Here is a 26,216-nt window from a genome sequence, read left to right on the forward strand (position 1 = left end):
AGTTCAAATTCTCATGCTTCCGGCGTCCTTTTTATGGATAGACATGATGTGTTTTAGGTTCATCTCAATGCAAGACATGCCCAGTCGGTTATTATTGTGTAAGTGGAACTGCTGAACCTCAAGCTTGCCCTCCTGGAACATTCAACAACTTGCCTGGACAGTCAGCCCTAGTAGATTGCAGGTTTGAAATAGTGTTCTGTGCATTCTATTACAGTGTTTTGCATTCCACTGCGTAGTGTTTAAGGTGTCAACTAAAGTTTGTATATAGAATCATGAGTTTGTTGATGAAATGTTATTCTGTTTGTTGTATAGGCCTTGCTTTTCAGGCATGGCGTGTCCTCTCTCTGCGCAATCATGGCCAACGTTGACATGTAACGCGGGTTATTACTGTCCATCAGGATCATCCAGCCCAAACGCTACATTAAACGCATGTCCTGCTGGAACATACACTGACTATCATAATTTAACTCATTCCCGAGAGTGTACACCATGTCCTGCTGGCCAAGCCTGTGAAGCTGGGACTGGGGGAAAGCAAAAACCTCCCCAACTTTGTGCTAGAGGTGAGTATAATAAACAGTCATGCATTGAAGTTCCATGCATTCAAACATAGGAACGTGTTGGTCAGTTTTTGGATGCAAGATTTCTAGCCTCGGTCGATCATAAATGAAGTGTCGTCAATTTTTTTTACCGGCGGATACCCGACTCCGTGAAATCAAACAATTCGTTTCCCCAGAGGATTCGGGCTTGATTCTATACTTATTGTTAAATTCTGTTCCGCAGGTCATTATTGTCCTATGGGTACTAGAAAACCCACACAGTTCCCGTGTGTGGCAGGTTCGTGGGGCAACCTCACGAATCTTGAAAAGCAAGCCGACTGTTATCAATGTCCCAAAGGCTGGTACTGTCTTGAAGGAAGTGATAAACCTACTGATCTTTGTGAAACTGGACATTTTTGTCCAAGAGGTATGGAAATGAATCACTATATGTACCAACCAATCTTATCTACTGCGCATGATCAGGATGCATTGAATAAAATTGAGCCCATCATAGCAAAATGGCAATGAAACCAAATTAAGCGGTCACATAATTTGAAATGATTAGTAGCACTGACGAATTTGCTGGGATGGTCGGTTTTTATCGCACATTTATGGCGTCATCCCGTTGTCTTCAACAATAGTATATAAAATGCTACAATCCAATTTAAAGGAAATTTTTGTGTACAGTTCTACATTATGGTTAAATTAAATGATAAATTGAAACAAAGTACGTATGGAAATTTTGAATATAATACATAAACAATGATGAATTTCCCTAACCAGGCACTCGTTATGGTACGGAGTTTCCCTGTTCTGCTGGGACATTTTCAAATCGCACTGGCAATGTCAGATGGGAAGTCTGTGAAGACTGTCCTGAAGGTCACTACTGTCCAGCTGGAACATCTGTCCCTAAGAAATGCTCAAGAGGAACATACTTTGATGTAACTAAAGCAAAGGTAGGATTACAGTCAAAAAGGCGATTATTAATTATCAGTGTGAAAAGCGGCATTTACTGAATTGCATGCAATGTCCTCAATCTATAAATGTTTTTCAAATCTCAATGCGCGTTCATATACACCAAATTTGGCGTACACAAACACATAGCTACATAATTATGGATTTTTGCGTATTGCCAGTTGTCAATGACGACTTTTGGTAGCGGATGATGTCGTCAAGCCATAAGTCAAGCTAACACTTGTCAGATATTATATATAATATCGTGGACGTGCATCTGAATCGGCCCGACAAATCGTACTTTGATCTTTACTCCGAACTCATGAACCATCGAAGTATTTATCTCGTATTTTAGTAAGGTGTAAAGTGTAATAATATAGGGCATTTTTTATTCTAGACTGCTCAAGAGTGTAAAACATGTCTGGCTGGTTATGTATGTGCTGAGCCAGGAACAATCTATCCTGAAAAATGTGAGAGAGGAAATTACTCTGTAAGTCTCAAATTTGGTAATACTTTCTAGTCAGAGTAATTTTAGTATAGTACTTATTATCTTAAGATGAAGCCTTGGGACGGTGATTACCAACTGGCAACCTTCTTAGAATATAATAGCAGAGTATTTTATATGTTGCTATTAGAGTCTGGTATATTTAGAGTCTGAATTTCTTCCTATGTACTTGACAATGGGCAAATTTTTTTGCTGTTTTTTGTAGTCACCAGGAGCCTACGTTTGCAGTAATTGCGAAGCAGGTTTTTATTGTGCTGATGAGGCAACTAGTCGTGTCGTTATGTTGAATACAATGATCTGCCCAGCCGGTATGCATTGTCCATCAGGCAGTCAACGTGCACCAGATCTGGTCGCAAATGCTTGCAAGAAAGGACATTATTGTTTGAGAGGAGATGAGGTACAGAATATTTCAGCTATATTTGCATGATTTAAAAACTTATGGATACACATTGTTGATATAAAAAATTAGTTTCTTTCTTACATCACATACTCTACCTGTATCATTATAACCAGTGATTTCACTGTGATGGGACTAAATGTACCTGTTAATATGTTGTGATATTAGATAAACCACCTAAATTATTAGATAAACCACCTAAAAATATAACGTCGTGATTAGAGGAAATATTGTAGAATTTTGTGCTGGATAATTTGAAAAGAAGATTCACGAGATTCTATCAAACAGGTCGAGTGCTTATTTTTGCTTTTTATGCAGAATGCGTATCCAGTACCGTGTCCCAATGGAACGTTCAATGCTTTCACTGGTCGAAAACATGTTGGAGATTGTCAAAGTTGTCCACAAGGATTCTTCTGTGAAGGAAAAGGCTTAGAAGACGTTGTACGTATTTGAATACCAATTTGGTGTCTCCAGACAAAAGCAAACCTGGGTTTCCAACTGATTTGCATATTTAATATGATGCTTTCTCTAGGATGGACCGTGCCCATCTGGCCACTACTGTCCGCCTAGAACGGCTAATAGATATTCTTTTCCCTGTCAAATTGGTTTCTATCGAAACGCTTCTTCTGCGATATCAGAAATGGATTGTTCAGTTTGTTATGCGGGATATTATTGTGACAGCACAGGACTGCCGTTACCCAAACCTTGCCCTGTTGTAAGTATAATTTTATAATCATCCGGCTTTTCTGTATATAAATTGTAGGCTTTTGATAAATTTTTGACTCTAAACCTAGCAGTTACTAAGAAAGGTTAATTTTAAATTCGGGGGGGGGGGGTGCTTTTTAGCTATTCTAGAAATCTAATTAATAATATATTCTTGCGTGTTGCCCAACCATGGTGAATCCTATGTCAATCAACTCAAGGCTTTCGCTTATACGTACGGGTGGAACGTGCTTTGTTTTTGTGGACCGTCACGTGCCCATGCAGATTTTCAAAGGCCGCTTCGCCCGTACGGGAAAGCAAATGCAATGGAAAACAGCCTTTAAGTTAGCGATTCCTCATAAGTGTTGGTTAAAGGGAATAAAAATGTAACGGTTACTTTTAATTTAATTGTTCATTTTGTGTAATGGCCTAACTGGCAATCATGATTAAGTTAGATTAATGCAAATTAGTTTATCATCGTAACAGCTTAAGATTCACTTCATGTCTTCAGTGAAATTCATTATCAATATGTTTTTTTACCGCATATTTCACTTAATTAGGGTTATTTCTGTCCTACTGGCACAACAATTCCTCAACCTTGTCCTAATGGTTACTATGGTAATTCATCACACGTGAAGAGAAGCGTGGATTGTGCACCATGTCCGGCGGGAGAATTTTGTGCTGGATTTGGTTTAACGGAACCAACTGGGCTTTGTGACGCTGGCTTTTATTGCAAAGGGAAGGCTTTTACCTCGGTAATATTTAGATTATCGAATTTTTTATAGAGCCTAGAATAGTGATGAAGATATGCGTATCACAATCATCACGTTTCTTCTACCTTGTGATAATAAATGAATAATAGAATAAATAAATGGATTGGAAACTGCTGGTTGAAATCAATAACATCAATTTAGGTTTCAATATTATGATTTGAATGCCAAAAATATAGATAAATAACGTTAACTCAAAAATGTTAGCTTATTCGCTATACTTCGTCACGAATATCAACCACAGGATGTTGTGCTTACATCAGTCTAGTCAAAGTAGTCTTTCTATTTTATTATTCGTGGTACTGTGTACCAGAGCCAAGGAAACGTTTCCCCAAAAAGAATTTTTGTGACGTGTCAAAATCAAACCTAAAAAGGCTAATTATGCGTATTTTCTTTATTTCCCAGGCTCCGCCAGATGGTCCTACCGGAGGTCTATGCCCCGCAGGTGGCTTTTGCCCAGAGGGAGCGAAAACCCCACAATCATGCCCCGTAGGGACTTACAGAAAATCACCAGGAGCTAGTTCAGCAGCAGATTGCCAAGCTTGTGATCCTGGGTAAGGGAACCTATATCATAGCTTAATTATATGCCTGCATGAATATATGATAAACACCAGATAATTGGGTAGTGTATGCTTTCATACTGAAGGAGTCTATAGATCGGCAACAACTAATCTGCACTCGCCACTCAGCCTCAGACGTTTGTACAATGATAAAGATATTGAACATATATTTTATTTATGCTAAATGAGCTTTGAGAGTGTCTATGATTATTTATTAAACCTGTATTTATGTTTTTGTATATGCATATTAGCTATTTAGTACAATAGTTAAGTAAAATCAATATATATTGTAGATATTACTGCGCAGGAGATACAAATCCGGAAACAACAGGGAAGTGTGCTGCAGGATATTTTTGCACTGGTTCGTCATCAACACCTACACAACATCCAGCTGAAGAAGGCCATTATGCTAAGGAAGGGTCCGCCTACATGGTGAAATGCCCTGTTGGGACCTATCAAGAGGTACCGTATACTTTGTTTAGTCACGGTTTTGGTGGTAGTCTGCGCCATTTTGCAAGTGGTATAGGGAAGATATACAGTAGGCAATAGACCGATGGCCTATTAGAAATTCAATCCATTAAGCAGAAAAGAGCATATCCCATATTGAGTTGAAGTCTAAAGTTTGGTCGCACGCGTATTAAATATGGTGATATGCATAATGCAAGTATATGTGCAGACTTCGCTAGAACTCATATAACCTATTATGGAGAGCGGGGGGAGGGATCAATATTTGGTATCCTATATACATTAACGATGTAGGAGTTTTTAAACCGGCCTCAGCATGATGTAGAAACAATTCAGATAATTCCGACGACTGGAATGAGGGGGTACAACACATATTGAGAATGGGTAGAATTCATTTCAAAAACTAGCTTGTACCTGTTTTTCAGAAGTTCATGCAGGTTTAAGCAAAACGTCTATAAGTTGATGGGTTATTTGATTTACTTCAGTAGTTATATTTTTTGTTTTAGTCTGACCGTATGGATAAATGTGATACCTGTCTCCCAACGTTTTTTTGTAATGAAACTGGACTTGTCAAAGCCCATCTATGTCCAACTGGACATTATTGTCCTGGCAATAGTACATTACCTACACCATGTCCTGCGGTAAGTATCTAGCATAAAGTTGCATAGCGCTAGCTTATCTATTTGATAGTTTATTTATAGATAAATACGTACCATATTATAATATAGTGGTTTTCAATTTGCTTCGAAAACGTTTTTATTGAATTTTAAATATAACAATTGGGATTAAGTGTAATACTTGACGGACATTTTATATTTGGCACAAAGTAAAAGGTACATGCAGGGTCGCAGATTCGATTTCTGCATGTTGTAATCGATTGAGTTGGATGCAAAGAAAACATCTTGAGTTAGCGCTAACCCTGCATGGGGTTAAACTCTAATCCAGTGTTTTAGTTTGTGTGCACTGTCTTAGATATTCAAAAATATTCCGGCTTTTGAACAATCGGCCCTTGGCCTTGAAGTTTATTTCTGCATCTGATTAGAACATAGCTTTGTTGTGAAGATCTTGTTAAAATCGTCTAATAGTCATTTCTCCGTTTAGGGGACATACAACGGTGATATAGCTCAAGAATCAGAAACTTCTTGTAAACCGTGCATGGGGGGTAAATATTGTAGCCGACAGGGACTTGCGAACTACGAAGGCGATTGTTACGCAGGATATTTCTGTATACAGGGATCACCATATCCAAATCCTGTAAGTATAATGGCAAAACTCCGAATTTCCGAGAAAATTCATTCAAAACTAGATCCCGAATAGCATCCTGGATCAACTGCGCCTTGCTGGCGCCAGGAAAAATTGCATTCTTCTCGTATTTATGCGCTTAGATAATAATCGTATACCCATGCAGAGCCCTTCTTAAACGTTTGTTTGTAGCTATAAAGCGGCGCTTAGCCTTAGGGTCTCCAACAACGTCTCGATTTCATTATCATTGTAAATTTCTGTTGCATAAAACTCGTATAACATTGTTGCCGCGTTGAGTTTCAGAATTTCGTTCAAGTGATATATTTCTCATATTAGGGAAACCTAACAAACGGGCTATTGGATGGTAATTTCTCTTATTATGCCGGAGTTTGTCCTGCGGGGTATTACTGCCGTGCGGGAACCGTTCGCCCTTACGACCACCCATGTGAGAATGGAACATATAATGCCTATGCTGGAGGAAAAAAGCCCGGGGATTGTAAGCCGTGTGATGGTGGTCGAGTTTGTAATGGAAAAGGTCTTAGTGCTCCAAATGGAGAATGTCGTGCTGGTTGGTACTGTAAAAGTGGCGCAAAATCACCAATGCCAGTTGATTCTTCCACTGGCGGTCAGTGTACTAAAGGCCATTACTGTCCAAATGGCACTAGCGAACCTAAGCAATGTCAACTAGGAACGTACAGGTTTGTTGTTTCTTTTGTTTTGCTCTAAAAATGTCATTAATTAATCTGAAAAGATTTAGTTCAACGTAATATCCACGCGTGACTACACAAGCCTAAAACTGCCTTTTAGAAACTCGTAAAGAAGCTCGGCGGCAGCAAATGGCAATTATCCAACAGTGTCTAGGCAGTGCATGCGTATATAGGAAACGAATTTTTCTCCTTTTTTGATTTTCTAATTTTCAATAAGGTATTTCATATAGGCCCTATACCCTAATTGAGCTTATTAGGGCCTCCACAGACTAGGGATAATTAACGACGTATATCTGTGACTGATACTCTGCCCGTTTAAGAATAAGGGAAAACAATTTCGGTTGCCGTTAATTTTTGTCTAATTCCATGCACATGGCTATTTATTTTTGTAGTAATGTAACTGGTCTAGCAGAATGTGTCGTTTGCCCAGAGGGATCATATTGCATTGATGGTCAGAATCCTGTACCTTGTCCCGAAGGTCATTATTGTCCAGCAGGTTCTCATAATAGTAACTGGAGGAAATGTCCTCCTGGAACATGGAATCCTTCTGTGAGTATTCAATAATCCTGGATTTAACGAGATTAAGATGATTAGACATGGATATATACCATGATGAACTCAACACACTCAACAATTTCCAAACAAAAATTGCATTAGGCAAAGAATGAAATAGAAGTGACAAACACTGAAAATATTTTACCGATAGATTCTGTCAGAGAACAATTTGTAATCAGACAAATCGCGAATAATGTAGTATTCTGTACACCTGTTCACAGGATCCAATTTTGTCGGATCCAATTAGCTGGATCTTCGTGTAAGCAGACTTTAGGTATTGACCTAAAGACCTTACAAAATAAAAGCCAAGCTAAAGATAATTTAATAACATGTAACTAATGAATGCATTTGATATGGTATATTTTAGAAAGGACTTGGTCGCGAAGATCAGTGTCTGAAATGTAAACCTGGTAGATATTGTCAGAATTATGGAGTAATAGACTTCTCGTCAGGAAATGGTAGTGGTTTATGTCACTATGGTTACTACTGTAAAAGTGGTGTCAACACTCCTACGCCAAGTGCGAATTTCACTGGTGTGTAAATATTTTTTTAAAGCAGTATTTATCGTCATAGGAAATGCATTTGAGATTAGCTAAAATGAAATTCTTTCGGGTTAACGTTTATATATAGAGACCTTCCCCCAAAATCCTCAGCCCTCATAGTGAATGGACATTAATGATAGCCCGATCAAGGGATACATATGTTGATCTTCGCTCTGAGTTTTTATAAGGAGTTCCAAAGCTAATTTCCCTTACACCTGGGGTGTTCTTTCCAAATCCTTTCAACACTACTGGTATAAACATAAAATAAGCACAGATAACATTATTACGTTTTTGTAGGTATTGGAGGGTTGTGTCCTACGGGAATGTATTGCATAGAAGGGACTGCGGATCCTATCGGTTGTCCTGCTGGAACTTTCTCTAACGTAAAAGGATTGAGAAACGTGTCTGAGTGTCAGCTGTGTTCTTATGGACAATATTGTGGTCAAAAGAATTTGACATCTCCTTCAGGTACGATCTTCTATAAATCATACACAAAAAAGATGAATTGTGTGTTTTTTGGTCTTGAATTTCTCTGATTTAATAACATCATAACATTTAATAACATTAGTGACCGTAGTGACCGTAGCGAAGTACAATTCCTAAAACATTTTCGACCTGTCAAGTACGGGGCAATATCCCCACTATAAACCAAGAAAACTCTTGAAAATTATATCTAAATCACGATGTTTTATGTTCAGGTGACTGCTACGCGGGATTTTACTGTCTTCGTGGTTCTTCATCACCCAATCCTGCTGTTGTGACATCTTCAGGCGGTCCATGTCCACCGGCTCATTTTTGCAAAAATGGCACTTCGCATCCGAAAGGCTGTCGAGCGGGAACGTACAATCCAAATACTGGAGAAAAAGATTGCTTTGAATGCAGGGAAGGTTATTACTGCCCAGAGAACTCAACAGATTTCACGCCGTACGAATGTCCTGAAGGTCATTATTGTCCAAACGGTACCAAGAATAAGTACGAATTTCCATGTCCAAAAGGATATTTTAATAACAGAACAATGGCTAAAAGCATATCAGACTGCACACCATGTACACCTGGATATTACTGTAAACAATCGGGCTTAACTCGTCCATCGGCAAAATGTGCTGCTGGGTGGTATTGTGTTAGTAAAGCATATATTGATAAACCGATGGACTTAGATAACTTTACTTCTGGTGACTGTGTTTGCCCAAGTAATGCCACTGGTGGCGAATGCCCTCCCGGACATTATTGCCCAGAAGGCAGTGATTTACCAATACCGTGCACAGGTGGATATTACTGTGGAGGAACTCGAAATACTAATGTGACAGATGTCTGTAGTCCTGGATATTATTGCACAAAAGGGGCATGGAAACCTAAGCCTGATGATGGTGTAACTGGCGATATATGTCCACCGGGAAGGTACTGCCCTAAACAAACATACATACCAGAGAAATGCAAGAAGGGAACTTTTTCAAACAGTACTGGAAACTTTAGAGAAGACCAGTGTCAAAATTGCACAGCTGGCTCATATTGTAAAGACCAAGGTTTAAGTGCTACAAGTGGACTATGCTCTCCCGGGTTTTATTGCCCTCCAGGTCAATTCTCAAAAATGGCATATCAATGCTTTCCTGGTCACTACTGTGAAGAAGGAAGTCCCTGGCCAACGAAATGTTCGTCGGGATCTTATCAAGACGAAACGCAACAAACCAAATGTAAACCATGTCCTAGTGGATATTACTGTGACTTCAAGGATGATCTCAGTGATTTCTCCTCCTATAAATGTCCACGAGGATATTACTGTCCTAATGGAACAAGATTTGCTAAAGAATTCGGCTGTGCCAATGGAACCTATGGCAATAACTCACAACTTACTTCTTCTGATCAATGCTTGCCGTGTCCACCTGGAAAATATTGTAAAGGTAGAGTAGAATATGAATTCTACATTCCTCAAAATGACACAAATTATATTAGTTTTACGGAAGAATAGAATTCTCATCGTAAAGTCATTAAACACATCAGTTGTCGTGCTGTTAATAGGTCAGCTTTATTTATTAATAATTATTAATATAATGCTTGGGAAAGGTGTTATAAGCACAAGTTACTGAAATACAATATTTTGGTTGTATAGGTTCGTCACATACATTTACTGGAGATTGCTTAGCTGGATTTTACTGCATTCGAGGAAGTTCTACTAAGACACCAACAGACAACGTTACTGGCCAAGCTTGTCCAAAAGGAAAGTACTGTTTAGAAGGAACTGAAGCCCCAGACAACTGTCCTCCTGGTACTTTCGCTAATATAACTGGTCTTAAAGCAAGAAGTGATTGTTTACCATGCACTGAAGGAATGTATTGTGATCGTCCTGGATTAGTAAAGCCTTATGGCAAATGTTCTGCAAGATATTTTTGTAGAGGAGGGTCTCTCAGTGCAACACCTAATGATACTAATACTGGTGGTGTATGTATACCAGGTCATTATTGTCCTGAAGGATCACCTCAACCACTGCCATGTCAGGTAAATCTTATCTATAAAGAGTGTACTGTAATTTGGTTTTAAATTTTAGATTGTTCGTAACAAAATATTGCTCTAGTAGTTCTGAGGTTAATTGTGAACATGAAATTCGTCTTCCTTCAGGATTGTTCGATGAAAAACCTAATGCAATTAAAAAAATTTTATTCGGGTGCATACCTTTCAATGCTCATTCAATTAAGGCCCAAAGAAAAGCTAAAAGGTGTAAAATCTTCCACATGGAGTAAAAAGAGCAGTTTCAGGGAAAATGGACTCGCTGATTTAGGTTTATCCTTTAGGTTTCAGTCAGATTTTAGGCTGGATCGCGCCCGGGTTTGGAGCCTTTTCGGAAATAAAATTTACGGATGTGTTTTATTTCTAGAAGATATGAATTTGTTACTAATAAGTTACTAAACAAAGTTTTTTGTGGCATAATTCAGCCGGGCTCGTCTGTCACATGAAATCAGCTTATGCATTTGGTACAAAAGTGTCCCTAAAAGAATTACGTTTTATATATTATTATTATAGGATGGAACATTCAACAAGGATTATCTTCAAAAAGAATGTCAGATATGTCCTGAAGGCTTTTATTGTGTTGGAGATAAAAGCCAAGATCCTGTTTCGTGTCCTGTTGGATTTTACTGTACTAATGGTACTGGTTATGACTGGGCACCTTGCCCTAGAGGAACATACAGCACGTCACTTGGGCTCAAGAAACAATCTGGTAAGATTCGTTATATAATAACTACAATAAAACACGCAATTTGATTGGTTCGTAGGCGTGCAGTATGAGACAATCCTGCACGGAAAGTTTACAATGCCGCTTTGTGCGGGAAATTTGACCGTCGTTTCATTGTAATTATTTTATTAAAAAAATATATGGCTCGTGCTTTTTCACGCTTTCCGAAAGTAGAGCAATTTCCCAAGGGCAGTATCACGCAATTCTGCACGGAAACCATTTAGTATTCCTTTATTCTGAATTGTTGGTATTATCATGATTATATTATAGGATTTGTCATTAAATTATGGCATACGTTGTCTAATGTGTTTACCTATGATCGTTCAAAGTCATTGAATTTATATAAGAGAAGACGCAATTGAAAGCGCGTCTTATCACAGGTTTTGTAGTTGAAGTTGCTGGATCAAGGTGTTTTGATTACAACCTTGCGAAATTTTTTATTTCTGTCATAGAATGTCGACAGTGTGATGGTGGTAAGTACTGTGGATCTCCTAATGCGTCAAGTGTATCTGGAGTATGCGACGCTGGTTATTATTGTACTGAAGGATCAGATATTCCAAATCCAGAGGTAACCTTTACTGGAGTGGCTGGCCCATGCCCAGCTGGTAGTTACTGTCCAAAGAATACAACATCGCCATTACCTTGCCCACTGGGAACGTATTCAAATAAAACGCGATTAATATCTTCTGGTCAATGTGAAAAGTGTTGGTTTGGATATTACTGCGGTCAAACTGGTTTGACCAACTACTCTACACTTTGTGATCCAGGCTTCTATTGTGAACGCGGAGCAAAAGTAAGAAATCCAGATGGCAGTGATGAGACTGGAGGACCGTGTCCTAGAGGAAGTTTTTGTCCGCTTGGTACTGGACATCCCAAAGGTTGCCCGCCTGGCGAATTCACCAATCAAACTGGTCAATCTTCATGTCAAAAATGTTGTTCTGGACATTATTGTGATGGTAATTCATCAGTATGTGACAAACCATGCCCTGCAGGGTATTATTGCCCAGAGGGAACAAAGTACGCTAGACAATTCCCCTGCCCACGTGGGTACTTCAACAACAAATCTCGTGGTGTTGACGTCAGGTTAGTTTTGATTTACTTAATATCGCAATAAGTTCGCTTCACACTTCGAAGTCTTGGCATAATTCGTAATGAGCAACATTTAATTCGTTAATAAAAAATATGCTATCAGGATAACTGTTAATAATTGTAAAAAAACATTGCACTTATCTTTTCTATTGGTACATTTACAATGATTTTTATCAGTATATTTCCTGCGAATCTTTTTCTTCATTTGATCTTTGTTTTTGCAGTGACTGTGAGTTATGCCCACCAGGGAAGTTCTGTAGTCCTGCAGGAAGAGACAGACCTAGTGGTGAATGTGATGGTGGTTGGTACTGCCTTCGTGGAGCATGGTCAAAACAGCCTGTACATGTTGGTAATTGTTTATCAAATACCACGTCTTGTTACTGCCCAAACACAACAACTGGTGGAGAATGTCAGCCAGGAGAATATTGCCCTCCTGGTTCACCACAACCAACACCGTGCAAATCAGGTATAAAATCTTTCATCCTTACCATTGCATTACTTTTTTGTGTTCGTTGAAATGATATAATCCAATCCGAAATATGTTTAATTCGGTCCATCAAAACGTAGGGCGTGCTCAATACGATTTCAGAAATTAATTTGATCCAAACATCCTCCATCCATTATGTCCTGCTTAACATCAAACGAACAAATTATTGCAAAGTGCATCATCTAAAACAGGCTTGTGGGAGTGGTAGTATAGGAAGTGTATTGTGTATGAGATAATGACTGCTTTCTAAATAAATTCAATTTGCCAAATCGATTCAATTTTCGGTTATCATCATTAGAATTTTCGATCGTCCTTGAAAGTTGTTCCATTCAAATAATTGGGATAGAATTTGTAACATGATATTGTCTCTTATTCCAGGTTATTTCTGTGAAACACCAGGCTTATCAAACGTTACTGGGCCGTGTGATGCAGGTTATTATTGTTTGGCTGGGGCAAAAGTATCAAACCCTCGTGATAATATCACCGGAAATGTCTGCCATCAAGGTCATTATTGCCCTATCGGAACACCCTTTCCAGTGAAATGTCCTGTTGGAACATTCTCTAATTCATTACGAAATCAGAACGTCAGCGACTGCCAACCTTGCACGGAAGGCAGTTACTGTGGTACAGGGGGATTAGTATCGCCGACCGGGGAATGTGATCGTGGTTATTATTGTCCTCCTGGGCAGTTTTCTAAACGACCTGCAAAGTTCAAATGCACACCTGGTCATTATTGCCCTAATGGAAGCTCTGTGGAACGTCCGTGTGAGTCAGGCAGCTATCAAGATGAATATGGTCAATGGAAATGTAAAGAATGCCCAGCAGGGTTTTACTGTGATGCTACAATACTTAATGTTACTCAGTGTATACATGGTGTTCAACTCCCTAGACCTTGTCCACAGGGGTACTACTGTCCTAATGGTACAGCAGAATATTTCACCTATGGCTGTCCAAATGGTTTGTATTATTACACTTCTTTCTTAGTGAAATAAAAACCTGTTTTTACAGAATTAGCAGAAGCCTCGCTTTCAACTTTCTGTTAGCCATTTTTTGTCATCTATCGCTAGCTGAATTATAATGTATGTTTTATGAATGTTCATGAATGAACAATCAGTTTCTTGTTTCCATGCTTTTAGGAACATATAGCAACAAAACTCACTTAAAGAGCAGTGATGAGTGTACTCCATGTCCCTCAGGAAGATATTGTTCTGGAACATCGAATAAGATCTGGGATGGTTATTGTGAAGCTGGTTATTGGTGTATACAGGGAGCTAGTCACAAAGCACCAACTGATGGTCATTCTGGTCGTCGATGCTCTCCCGGGTATGCCTTGTTTCCTCGTTTTTATTTGCATTGTCTTACCTGGTGGAAACAGCTGAGATTTTTAACACAATTGAGCCTCATTATGTGTCATTCGCTTACCCAATTTGCCAGCCTCTTTAAAAGTTTAAACATTAACCGTTGTATTAATTTCATAGATACTACTGCCCAGCTGGTACTGTAGTCGAAAAGCCGTGCCCTATTGGAACATTTTCTCCTGTACAAGGTTTAAAGTCATCTTCAGAATGCAAGCCGTGTTCACCTGGACACTACTGTCAACAACATGGTCTTAATGATACATCAGGAAATTGCTCTGCTGGCTTTTACTGCAAAGGAAATGCCACGAGCTCAACACCGGTGGATGGGGTTACAGGTTTGTTTGAACTGAAAGTATTAACGGGTTTCATAAAGCATTTTCATCAATATTTGAGCATGGTCAAGCTGAAATGTTATCATGATTATGCAGCACAGGAGTGAACAAGTGAAACGAAATTACACATATTTGCAACGAAGCACAATCCAACACAAATACTGCGAAGAGCTTCTTCCATTTACTTACATTTGCTACTTTCTTGCGATATCAACTCTCTAGGTGCTTCACTAGAAGTACCACAAGGTGCTTCACTAACAGTACTGCTTAAGTACTGTTAAACGTCAAGAGGTCATATTGACATGTCCACTATCTATAAATATTAGAGGATTTGTGCAGATTGATATTAAATATGTTTATAAAAGTAGTACTCTCATTCAGGTCCACTTGAAAGTATGCTTCACTTCTCACAGGTGACGAGTGTACAATCGGTCATTATTGTCCATCAGGAAGCAGTCTTCCAAAGCCATGTGAACCAGGATATTACATGAATCATTCCCAGTCCGCTGAATGTGATCCTTGTCCCGCGCGGTATTTCTGTACTAATCAAGTAAAACCAGTGCCGTGTACACCAGGTAAAAATCGTATATGCATTACCCAGTATGAATAGCATTGTATAATATTTTAATGCGCGTTATCACTCTATTCATGGGTAGAGTCATTGTAGGAAGGAATGATTCGGGTAAGATACTCATTATCAGATCTTACTGTCATAACGTGTATAATCGATTTCATCTCTCGCTCATTGAAATTGCTCATTAAAATTGAGTCAGCATTCGGAATACAGTTTCCTAATTGTTAATTCATTTCCAGGTTTCTACTGTCCCGAGAGAACTGGATTCGATCTTCAGCCTTGTTCAACTGGAACATTCAGTAACAGTTTCTACCTCTCGTTGCCTCAAGAATGTAATCCGTGTTCATCAGGTTTTTACTGTGACGCTCTTAACAGCACAACTCCAAATGGCCCGTGTCATGGTGGATTTTACTGCAGAAATGGTTCTGACTCACCAACACCATCTGGTGGAAATAAAGGTATCATTTGATAGATTTTAGTAAACTTTTTTATGAAAATAAACGAATGGTAAGACGTTAAATTCCTTTTCGAAAACGAGGCATAAATTTAAAAAGATGCAAATTTTGCCTCAAACTTCCAACCACATGCTGCATGTTTACGCATTATTAACGTTTGTCATTTTTCCACTTTAAGGTGATGCTGGAATATGCCCGGAAGGTCATTATTGCCCGAAAGGCGACGCTTTGTCACCTAGAGCTTGTCCAATGGGAACATTTAATAACCTCACCCATCGTTCAGATGTCAAAGAATGTGCAAAATGTCTAGAAGGGCATTATTGCGGAAAACCTGCCTTAAGCTGGCCCTCAGGTAAATGTTATCCTGGTTATTACTGCAAGAAAGGTTCCTCGTCGCCAAACCCCTCTAATGTATCCGAAACTGGAGGACCATGTCCAAAAGGTTATCGCTGTCCAAATGGAACGATCACCCCAATACCTTGTAAACCTGGAACATATAACCCGCTATCACGGCAGGACACTTGCTTACCATGTCCTGCTGGATATTTCTGTCCAAATGCTTCATACGAATACACCCGATGCCCACGTGGATACTTCTGCCCAAACAGCAGTGGCCATGCAGAACCGTGCCCAATAGGCACGTACAAAAATTATTCACATGGAAATGATGTCAGTACTTGTAAGATGTGTCCTCCTGGAGAGTTTTGTCCTATTGCCGGCCAAGCTGAACCTCGTGGCCTCTGTGCCGCAGGATGGTATTGTCGTGGAGGATCTTGGGAGGATAAACCATTAAATGGATCAATTTTTGCGAATTACAGTGCATGTCCTTTGTTAGGTGAGACTGGAGGGTTTTGTGCTAAAGGAACATTCTGTCCACCAGGAAGTGATCAACCTAAGCCATGTACACCAGGCTATTATTGTGATGAAGATTATCTCGATAAAGAATCTGGACTGTGTTCTCCAGGTTACTATTGTAATGGCAGTACTGTAAATCGTAAACCAACTGGTCAGGATAATGGAGGAATTTGTGAACCTGGGTATTATTGTCCTGAAGGAAGTTCATACCAAAATCCTTGTTGGCCTGGAACATATGCACCTAGATATGAAAATCAACGACGTAATAACTGTCGAGCATGTGATGCAGGGAAATATTGTGGATCATATGCACTTTATAAACCTGAAGGTAACTGTTCTAAGGGATATTATTGCCCTGCTGGAGAGGTATTGAAGAGTCCACCAGATAAGGAATGTCAACCTGGACACTTCTGTCCTGAAGGAGCTGGAACTCATGAGCCTTGTCCACCAGGTTATTATCAACCATACAAAGGTATGGGAATTTGTTATATCTGCCCTGAAGGTAGTTATTGTGATCCTGCTGATGCCAGAGCTAACTTATCCAGTGGTATCAATTCTTCAACCCACGGAGTGATTTATCCACTTGATTGCCCTCGTGGCTACTATTGCCCTAATGGAACTCGCACTAAATTCCAATTCCCATGTCCACTCGGTACCTTTGGAAATAGAAGTAAGCTAACAACTGTTGATGAATGCGAACCTTGTTTGAAAGGGCACTATTGTAAAAAATCTGGTATAACTGAACCAAGTGGAGTTTGTTACGAAGGATATTACTGTACTATCAAAGCAACATTACCAAATGATAATGTAACAACAAATGAAGGAGGACCATGCCCGCCCGGACATTATTGCAATGTAGGTTCGCATAAACCTGAACCGTGCCCAAGTGGTACCTACACGCCATTGTCAAAACAGGGAAGATTGTCAAACTGTCTAGATTGTCCTGGTGGTAAATATTGCTCTAACCCTGGTCAGGCTATCTATAATGGTAGTTGTTATCCCGGATATTATTGTTCTGGTCGATCGCTTAAACCTAACCCAGTCAATGAAAGTTATGGCGATATATGTCCACGTGGCAGTTATTGTCCTCTTGGTAATGCTTCACCACTGAAGTGTCCTCCTGGTACATTCAACAATCTTACCAGCGCCTCCAAGCCAACATTCTGTCTACCATGTACACCTGGTAAATATTGTGAAGGATACGGCTTGATTTCACCTTCAGGTGATTGTCATCCCGGTTGGTACTGCAGTAGAGGGGCACATAGTAAAAAGCCTACCCTACTTTCTGATCTTGTTTACAACAATTCCTTGGACTTCACTTGCCCTGCCTATTTGGTTAATCAAACTGGAAATATTTGTCCTGTTAGCAGTTTTTGCCCTGAAGGTTCAGCTAAACCACGGCTGTGTCTACCAGGAATGTTCTGTGACACAGAGGGTCTTTCATACCCGTCGGGTAATTGTACCGAAGGTTTTTATTGCGCGCTTGGGTCGAACTCATCAAACCCTGTCGTGTGTGAAGCCGGGCATTATTGCCCTACTGGAACTCCACGTCAAGAGCCCTGTCCACCTGGGACATTTAACCCTGATACGAACAAGGCCTCTCTAGCAGATTGTCAAAACTGTACTGAAGGTTACTACTGTCCAGGACCAGCTGAGACCAAAGTAACATTTAAATGTATGCAAGGATATTATTGCCCATCAGGCTCGATCCATAACGATACGATCCAATGTAAGTTGGGACATCGCTGCGAAAGTGGTAGTCCTCGACCTGAGCCGTGTCCAGCAGGAGAATATCAAAACGAACAAGGACAATATAAATGTAAAGAATGTCCTGAAGGCTTCTATTGTCCTGCTGATGGTGTTATAGTCCCTTCAAACTGTACTGCAGGTAAGTACTGTAATTACAACAATTAATAACAGAATAATTCAAACCCATATTTATGACTAAATTTTCTAACCCGGGGGAGTTAGGCAGTTAAATGTTAGGTAGATTAATTGTAGTTTAATCTGGATTACACGATTCCGATTAGCCAATCCTTTGCCATTAATATGCCGTTTAAAAACTAATGGCAGCCAACATGTGTGATTTTTAAAAAAAAAATCTTCAAACATTCAGCTAATTCGATGGATAGACCGAAGATGAAGTACAACAATGAAGATATACATGCATAAATTATATTGAAACAGATTTTGAACTTCACTGCGCTTTTCGGCTGACCTTAGCTAGACCGCTTAATTGGCGGGGGGGGGGGGTGTATATTCCAAAAGAAATCAGTCGGGCATAAGACGAGTACATGAATATACACCCCCCCCAATTAAGCTTCTAGCTACGGCCCTGCTGACCTATACTCAAAAATGAACAACTAGGTAATCTTGACGGAGACAATTCTACACTATTTAGGACAGCCAGTTAATACATAGTTTGTCCCAGTGCATGTAATTATGAAGTATACCCGTTTACAAACTTTGTGGCATTTTTATTCAAAATTCCACAGGAGTATCGGCTTTCAGCTTCTTTTATAATACAGTACACAAAATGTTTTGCGATAATTTGGCAAAAGCAGGATATATATAACAGGATTTACTGAGTAATTGAGATATATTATACCAGAGAATATAGAAGATAATAGTAGTGTAGTCCCAGTGTTGATAAACTTGTGGATGGTGTCCACAACAATTGCAGGAATAATACAAATGAAAGCAACACAAGCTATGATAATGATTGCCTTCAAGAATTGTTTTTCTTTAAGAATTCGCATATTTTCCGCCCGACTTTCAATTGAAGTTCGCAGACCCTGTAAATTCCGCATTTGTTTCTTTAATTTGAAATAAGTTACGACGTATATTGCTATTGAGAATGTAGTTATTGTAAAACCAAATATATTCAGCCAAACCTGGTCGCGTTTTTGTGCTCCGAATATCAGCTGTTTCGTAGGATATAGAACATTCACAAACCAAAGACAGGATAGCCAGATTGCTATTACTTTACCCTTTATCAAATAACGATGTTTGATTGGATAAGCGACCAGTAAAAAGCGGTCAATGGAAATTGAACCTAATGTGGTGATCGAACCGTTTGCCACGGTATAGGTGAGGAACTTCAAAGCCATTGACCATCCCGTTACCTTTACACACAAATAAAATGGGGCAATCAAGCATGTTAGCAAGTCGCAAATCGCCAGGTTTATCACCAGAATTGTGCCAGAATTTTTGAAGCATTTTAAAGGATCCTTGAAAAACGCAATTAGAAGTAAAGAATGTAAAACGACGCCAATGAAACAGATAACGAAGTACGAAATATGAATGTAATTCACTCGAATACTTTGGCGATCATTCGTGTCATCTTTTTCTTCCATATCTGAAAATGATTAATTTTTCTTCACTCTTGCAAATGTAAACTATTGCATCAAGAAGACAAGTAATATCCAGTTTCAAATATAAAATTTATTTCATGTCAATATGGACGTTATTAAAACCGATTAATTTTCGGAGTTTTATGTATTTTTAACCCACTTTAATTATAACAACTTTTCACAGACTTCAATATTTTCAAATTAAGTATATCTTGTATGTTTGTGAAACTTGCTATTTACGATTGGAAGGAATTTTACTGCACGCACGAAGTGGACCAATTTTTTTCACAACACTTCACTTGTGCGTTGTTGTTTTACATTAGGCATGCATGGGTTAATATGAGAACAACTGTTTTGCATCGATGTAAAATTACTATATTAAAATTTTATGATTTTGACAATGTCACGGACTGTTTCATTGCTTTTATTACTGCTGTGTTTTATTGCCATACATAATTTGGGTTAAGAGTTATTATATGATTAAACTGCATAAAGAATCATAAACTTATTCTTGATGCTTTTTGATACGACAAAACCTCGTTCAAAACTGTTGTTTATGCCAGCGAGCATGAAACGTCAAACATAAATTATATAACACAAACGTCAAACATAAACGTAAATTATATTAGATTTTTATTAAAGCACTTTCAATATGCTGGCCTTTTAAGTCGCACCGATGAGCTCGTCCGCAAGCTTGTTGTGTCGCAGTGTTGATTTTGCCTGAGGCAAAGAAATTAACATAACATAATGTCTTTATTTGTATCCATTTTTAAATAGTTATTTAGTTACATAGTTGAAATATTTGAAGATAAATTAAGATACTTGCTTTCAGCAATAACCATAGGGCTAAAAATGCCTGAAAACAAATACACCAAAATCATATCAGTTTTTCGGGCATGGCCAAATACCGAAGGTATTTGTTTACTTATAGAAGCTCTGTGACATACGAAGATTAACCTAATGCTCTGCAATATTATTGATAAATTGAGTAGAATTTGCTAATGAACGATAATCATATTAGGAAATATTAAGAGAGTCTTCCACTCCAATAGCAATACGTGTATCGTTGTTTAAGGTAATTATTGTCCACCTGGCACAAGATCAGAAAGACAATACCAATGTCCACCCGGAACATTCAGTAATAAAGTTGGCCTGATATCTAAATCTCAATGTGATCCATGTTCCCCTGGAAAGTTCTGTTCAGGATATGGCAATATCAAACCAACTGGAGATTGTGCTGCAGGTAATTTCAGTTCTTCAGTTGTAATTCTCTGTGTAAAATGGACTTTGAAAAAGACTTACTCCTTATTGGACAATGTATTTGTGTTATTTTCAGGATATTATTGCAAGCAAAATGCTTCTAATATCACTCCTGAAGATGGCATAACTGGAGGACCGTGTCGCCGAGGCAAATACTGTCCTGCTGGTTCAGTGGAAGGAGAAAATTGTCCTAAAGGTGTGTTAAATATTCTGTTAAAATTAATTTTATGCTATATCCAATAATATACGTTTCTTCTTAGAATATTTCCTAAACTTCACGGAAAGTTAGGAGGCTAATGTTTTCTAACGTCAGATCAAGTAGTGATATGCAGTATATAGAATGTGGCGTTCAGTTTCACTCTTCACTGTTGACGTCTATGCTCTGCAGTCTTCTTAAAAAGTAGAACGATAGATAGTAAAATATTCCACAATTTGAGCAACCTGTATATGGCCTTTTTTGTATGTTTTAGGAACATTTAATAACAAAACAGGTCAAGAGAATGTAACGAACTGCCAGCCATGTCTGCCTGGATACTATTGTCCAACGAAAGGAATTGTCGTGCCTACACTAAAGTGCACCGCTGGTTACTGGTGCAAAACGGGCTCACATATTCCAACACCGAACGATCCCTCCTATGGTGTCCGCTGCCCTAATGGTAGCTACTGTCCTGTGGGCACACCTAGGCCTATAGATTGTCCTGCAGGTTCCTATCAGCCAGATATTGGTAAAACCAGTTTCAGTGATTGTATTCCGTGTGATCCAGGAAAGTATTGTGAAAGATCAGGTCTTAACGCTGTTACTGGATCCTGCAACCGAGGATTCTTCTGTATTTCAAATGCTACGACAAACGAACCGAGGGATGGAATATCCGGTAATATTTGTCCGGTGGGCCATTTTTGTGTTGAACAGACATCACAGCCATCTATTTGTCCTAATGCAACTTTCATGAATCACACAGGTAAGTGCACTTTGTTCTTTGAAGCTTTTTAGTCAATGTACGTCCTGTATACATGGAAAATGTTGTATCTTTGTCTCTCTAAATGGCCCTAAATTAATGTATTCATATAAAATATATTTTTATAGGGGCTAGTAGTTGTTACCGCTGTCCAGAAGGATATCACTGTACGACGGGCTCAAAGGCAGATATATGTCCTGCTGGTTCCTACTGTCCTGAGGGTACAGGTTTTGATACTCAACCGTGTCCTGTGGGGACATTTGGTGAAAGAGCTGGATTAGTTAAAGTTGATCAATGTACCGACTGTACTTCTGGTCATTACTGTCAGTTTTCTGGTAAATCAAATGTCACTGGACCCTGTGATGGTGGTAAGTATCGATTGAATAACTAATATACTTTTTTCATCCTTATGTCCTGTCATCCCCATTCCCAACTGTCTCTCTGACTCTCTTCCCAATAACAAGTCTCTTCTAAGATTCCTACATTTCACTTATTCGCAAGTGTGACAAACCTGATTTCTGAACCTCCCCCAGTAGTAGGTATTGTATTTTTTTTTCATTTTTCAAGGATATTTTTGTAAAGTTGGAGTTAACACTTCAACGCCATCCTCAACAAATACTGGTGATGGAGGAATATGTTACCCTGGCCATGAATGTCCAGTTGGAACAGGAAATCCCTCTCCCTGTAAACAGGGGTATTATGCTCCCTTGCCGATGATGAAAAGTTGTATGATCTGCCCTGAAGGTGTGTGCACCATTAGAAACACTATACTATATAATTATATTGTAGTTATACTATATATATATTGTACTTATACTATATATATTGTACTTATACTATATATATTGTACGGGGTTTGTTTAAGCATTGCGACGAATAGAAAATCAAATTGATTAATTTTACTACTGATTACCACCGACAGACCTTTGAATTTTATTTGTTTCAAGCTATCAACTGTGCGACGATTTCTCTCTGTGTGGTTATTTTTTAGCTCGTCGTACTGCTTTTGTAGTCATTACATCAGGCGAGAGTTCTGGTGCGGACCAGGCTCTTACAAAAGAAACTAACGCTGATATTTTGCCGTCTATTGTTTAGGAAAATATTGCAATGGTACAACAATAGTACCAGCTGACTGTCCGGCCGGAAGTTATTGTCCAAATGGCACTATGTTTGCGACACACTACCTTTGTCCATCGGGTACGTTTAACAACAGGACGTCGCAAACACATCCGAGTTCCTGTCAACAATGTTGGCCTGGATATTATTGTGGTGGCGAAGGATTGATTGAACCCAGTGGTGTTTGCGATCCTGGTTTCTATTGTGCTGGTGGTGCTTCAATGAAACGTCCTGGTGACTTTGGTATTCTTGATCTTAGTGCGGCTAACGTTTCCTGTTATTCCCAGTGTGTTTGTCCAGCCTTGAACACTACCACAGGTAGTCATATAATTCTCTTCAAATACACAGTTCGGTTTTTGAGTTGGAGTGATTCAAGTCACTGAATTTGTCAGCCATTCGACTGAGAGTGAGGATAAAATTCAGAAACCGTTTATTTTCGTTGACAATGAAACAGAAAAAAGGCCACAGGCAGATGTTCTTTTAAGCTGAGTTCGTTCCCTTAGATATCAACTTTCATTCAGCAATACTGACTTGTTTGTTATGTATTTAAGGTGGTATTTGTCCAATCGGATTCTATTGCCCCAAAGCATCGACAAAACCCCTTCGTTGTAAGATTGGTATGTATTGTGCTAATGCCGGCCTTGATAAGCCCACTGGTAACTGCACTTCTGGCTATTATTGTAATGACACCTCCACTGTTCCTGACCAATACGAGTGTCCAATGGGACATTTTTGTCCTGAAGGTACCGGGGTACCTGTGCCTTGTCCAGCTGGCACATTTTCTAATACCACTAAAAACACGAAGCGAGAGGATTGTCAACAATGTGAAGGTAAGATGAATCGAGTTAAAATGCATTTTTTATCATTAGTTATTTTGGGAGTGTTGTTAGTGTGCCGTATAATCAAAAAAGGTGATAATAGCTTAATTGCCCTATTGTCCGGACGTTATATTCCGTAAGAGTTGTCTTAGTAAAAAGAAGTGTTATGCGAGCGCTGAGCCTAAAGGTTCGTATGACTGATAAAGACAACTAAGGATAAAAAGTTTCTTTCTGGTTGATATTTCTGCATTTAACCGAAAAAGTTACGTCATTTGCGGTGTCACTTTTGCGGCTTTCAAATGTGAGAGATTGTCTTTCGTAACTTCGCATGATGATAAATTGCTTTGCTTTTTGTCGTCTTGAACTGTCCAAATTCTAATTTGTTTGCTGGAGTTAGGTTGTGTTGTGATCCTTTTGTTTTCTTTTATTAGGTGGTTATTATTGTGCTGGAACAAGGAACATTAATCCAACTGACAAATGCGCTGCAAAATACTTTTGCCCTGGCGGTCAGAGTGACAAATCACCAGTTGAATTTATATGCACTGCTGGTCATTATTGTCCACGTGGTTCGATAGGAGCGCAGTCTTGCTGGAATGGTTCATATCAAAATATGACGGGTCAAGATAGTTGCAATGAGTGTCCACCGGGATATTATTGTAATCCTGCATTAGGTCCAGTCGTTAATCCTTCACGATGTCCCACTGGGTACTACTGCCCGAAGGGAACAACATTGGCAAAGGCCTTTGCTTGCCCTAAAGGTAATTCATCTGAAACTATGCAATTTGTTCCGGGAGTAATAAAGAGTGCTATGCATTTCGGAGAGTAAGACCCTGGGTGCCAGTTTGACGAAACTGGGTTGTTGGGAAGTTTGGGTGCGGATTTTACGTGGCTGTCGTCTCAATGAATTCATATAAGTCATGTTTTCCTTATTTTCCTTAGGGACGTTTAACAATAGAACAAGTGCGCAAGCTATAGAGGAATGTACCGAGTGCCCAGCAGGAAAGTTTTGTGGTCGGACTGGTTTGTCTGAACCTTCTGGCGACTGTTTTGCTGGTTATTACTGCTTGAAGTCGTCTCAATACCCATATCCGGTCATGAACTTAACCGCACCATCAAACTTCACGTTCAAATATTACAACGACAGATGTCCACCAGGCTATTATTGTAAGAGTGGTACAACACATCCCAAGAACTGTCCTGTTGGTACATTTTCAACTATGGGGGGTATTGGTAATTCATCTCAATGTCAAGCATGTCCAGCGGGGCGATATTGCAGTTCCTCAGGTCCAGTAACATCCAACGAGCCTCCAAAATGCAGTGCTGGCTATATCTGTCTAGGCGGATCAAGCACTCCTACACCGACTGATAATATTGTTGGTTATATATGCCCTCGTGGTTTCTACTGTGAAGAAGGTACTGGAAGTGTGAGCAAACAAGCTAGTAGTTTGTTTTGTGTTATCATATTGTGACTTTCAGGCATATATTAGAGGCTCCCTTAGAGATCAAATTGGTACTTTGCTGGAACTTCAAACCCGACAAATCGGTGCACATAAATTGTAAATGCCATAAAAGTACTTCAATTTCGTTCAGTTCGTTCAGCTCTAAAATTTCGAAATCACCACTACATGGGTTACCAAAAAGAACGAGAACGAGTTTATTATGTTACAAAGCGAAGGCATGGAATGAATAATTATTAAAAACATATATTAATTTGGTTTACTCTTTTTTTTTAGGTGCTCTCACAAAAAAAGCATGTCCGCGTGGAACATTCCAAAAAGATCTTGGTCGATCAAACTGCGACGTTTGCAACAATGGTACCATGTGTGAAGGCAACAACACCATATCTCCCCCTAAGTGTAAACTTGGTCATTATTGTCAATCTGGTATACCTGAACCATGTCCTAGTGGTACTTATGGGAAAGAGCCTGGTCTCAAAACTGCATCAGAATGTTCACCCTGTCCAACTGGCAAATATTGTCCTGGTTTGGCAAATATAGCGCCAAATCTAACTTGTGCTGCAGGCTGGTTTTGCGAGAGCGGAGCAAAAAGTGCTACTCCAGAACGTGTAAATACTTCTTCACTCCATGGACCTTGCAAAGAAGGTTGGTATCCCATGCGGGTGAAGTGAACAAGGAGATTATTCGTTTAGTCTGGCCAAACCGCACCTGAAATTCAGTGTACAAGTAGAAAAATCCGCACATCCTGCATTCCAAAATCAAGGATAATTTGATCCAAATTTTACGATTTCATGTTACGTTCTAGTTGACAATTTTATCGATCCCAATGATCTATTTTTGACCGAATCCTAATTTACTGAAGTTTATTGCTTAAGCCCTCTTTATATTTATTCGTTATAACTATTCTGCTGGCTTAACTCAGACATCATAGCTACGTCATCATAC

General features: G+C 39.2%; 1 protein-coding gene across 11 annotated transcripts in view; it reads left to right on the forward strand.

Moving 5' to 3' along the window:
- LOC114525547 overlaps positions 1–26,216 on the forward strand; it is a 61,324-nt gene that overhangs the window by 21,688 nt on the left and 13,420 nt on the right. For all 11 annotated transcript variants that reach the window (XM_028546933.1, XM_028546940.1, XM_028546953.1 and 8 more), the window contains 38 exons: positions 58–181; positions 313–560; positions 781–963; positions 1,320–1,492; positions 1,888–1,980; positions 2,201–2,392; positions 2,711–2,833; positions 2,925–3,107; positions 3,655–3,849; positions 4,270–4,418; positions 4,718–4,886; positions 5,396–5,530; positions 5,991–6,143; positions 6,468–6,829; positions 7,231–7,387; positions 7,761–7,926; positions 8,233–8,403; positions 8,634–9,833; positions 10,043–10,428; positions 10,951–11,146; positions 11,614–12,244; positions 12,475–12,716; positions 13,116–13,694; positions 13,874–14,060; positions 14,216–14,430; positions 14,841–15,002; positions 15,241–15,459; positions 15,635–18,199; positions 20,740–20,907; positions 21,001–21,120; positions 21,395–21,883; positions 22,009–22,248; positions 22,448–22,624; positions 22,976–23,314; positions 23,548–23,826; positions 24,246–24,572; positions 24,754–25,227; positions 25,548–25,916. In XM_028546933.1, the coding sequence (XP_028402734.1) occupies positions 58–181; positions 313–560; positions 781–963; positions 1,320–1,492; positions 1,888–1,980; positions 2,201–2,392; positions 2,711–2,833; positions 2,925–3,107; positions 3,655–3,849; positions 4,270–4,418; positions 4,718–4,886; positions 5,396–5,530; positions 5,991–6,143; positions 6,468–6,829; positions 7,231–7,387; positions 7,761–7,926; positions 8,233–8,403; positions 8,634–9,833; positions 10,043–10,428; positions 10,951–11,146; positions 11,614–12,244; positions 12,475–12,716; positions 13,116–13,694; positions 13,874–14,060; positions 14,216–14,430; positions 14,841–15,002; positions 15,241–15,459; positions 15,635–18,199; positions 20,740–20,907; positions 21,001–21,120; positions 21,395–21,883; positions 22,009–22,248; positions 22,448–22,624; positions 22,976–23,314; positions 23,548–23,826; positions 24,246–24,572; positions 24,754–25,227; positions 25,548–25,916 (12,540 nt within the window). The remainder of the gene's footprint in view (positions 1–57; positions 182–312; positions 561–780; positions 964–1,319; positions 1,493–1,887; positions 1,981–2,200; positions 2,393–2,710; positions 2,834–2,924; positions 3,108–3,654; positions 3,850–4,269; positions 4,419–4,717; positions 4,887–5,395; positions 5,531–5,990; positions 6,144–6,467; positions 6,830–7,230; positions 7,388–7,760; positions 7,927–8,232; positions 8,404–8,633; positions 9,834–10,042; positions 10,429–10,950; positions 11,147–11,613; positions 12,245–12,474; positions 12,717–13,115; positions 13,695–13,873; positions 14,061–14,215; positions 14,431–14,840; positions 15,003–15,240; positions 15,460–15,634; positions 18,200–20,739; positions 20,908–21,000; positions 21,121–21,394; positions 21,884–22,008; positions 22,249–22,447; positions 22,625–22,975; positions 23,315–23,547; positions 23,827–24,245; positions 24,573–24,753; positions 25,228–25,547; positions 25,917–26,216) is intronic.

The sequence above is a fragment of the Dendronephthya gigantea genome, unplaced genomic scaffold (genome assembly GCF_004324835.1).
Source record: "Dendronephthya gigantea isolate DGI-Jeju-01 unplaced genomic scaffold, DenGig_1.0 000001F, whole genome shotgun sequence".
NCBI lineage: Eukaryota > Metazoa > Cnidaria > Anthozoa > Malacalcyonacea > Nephtheidae > Dendronephthya > Dendronephthya gigantea.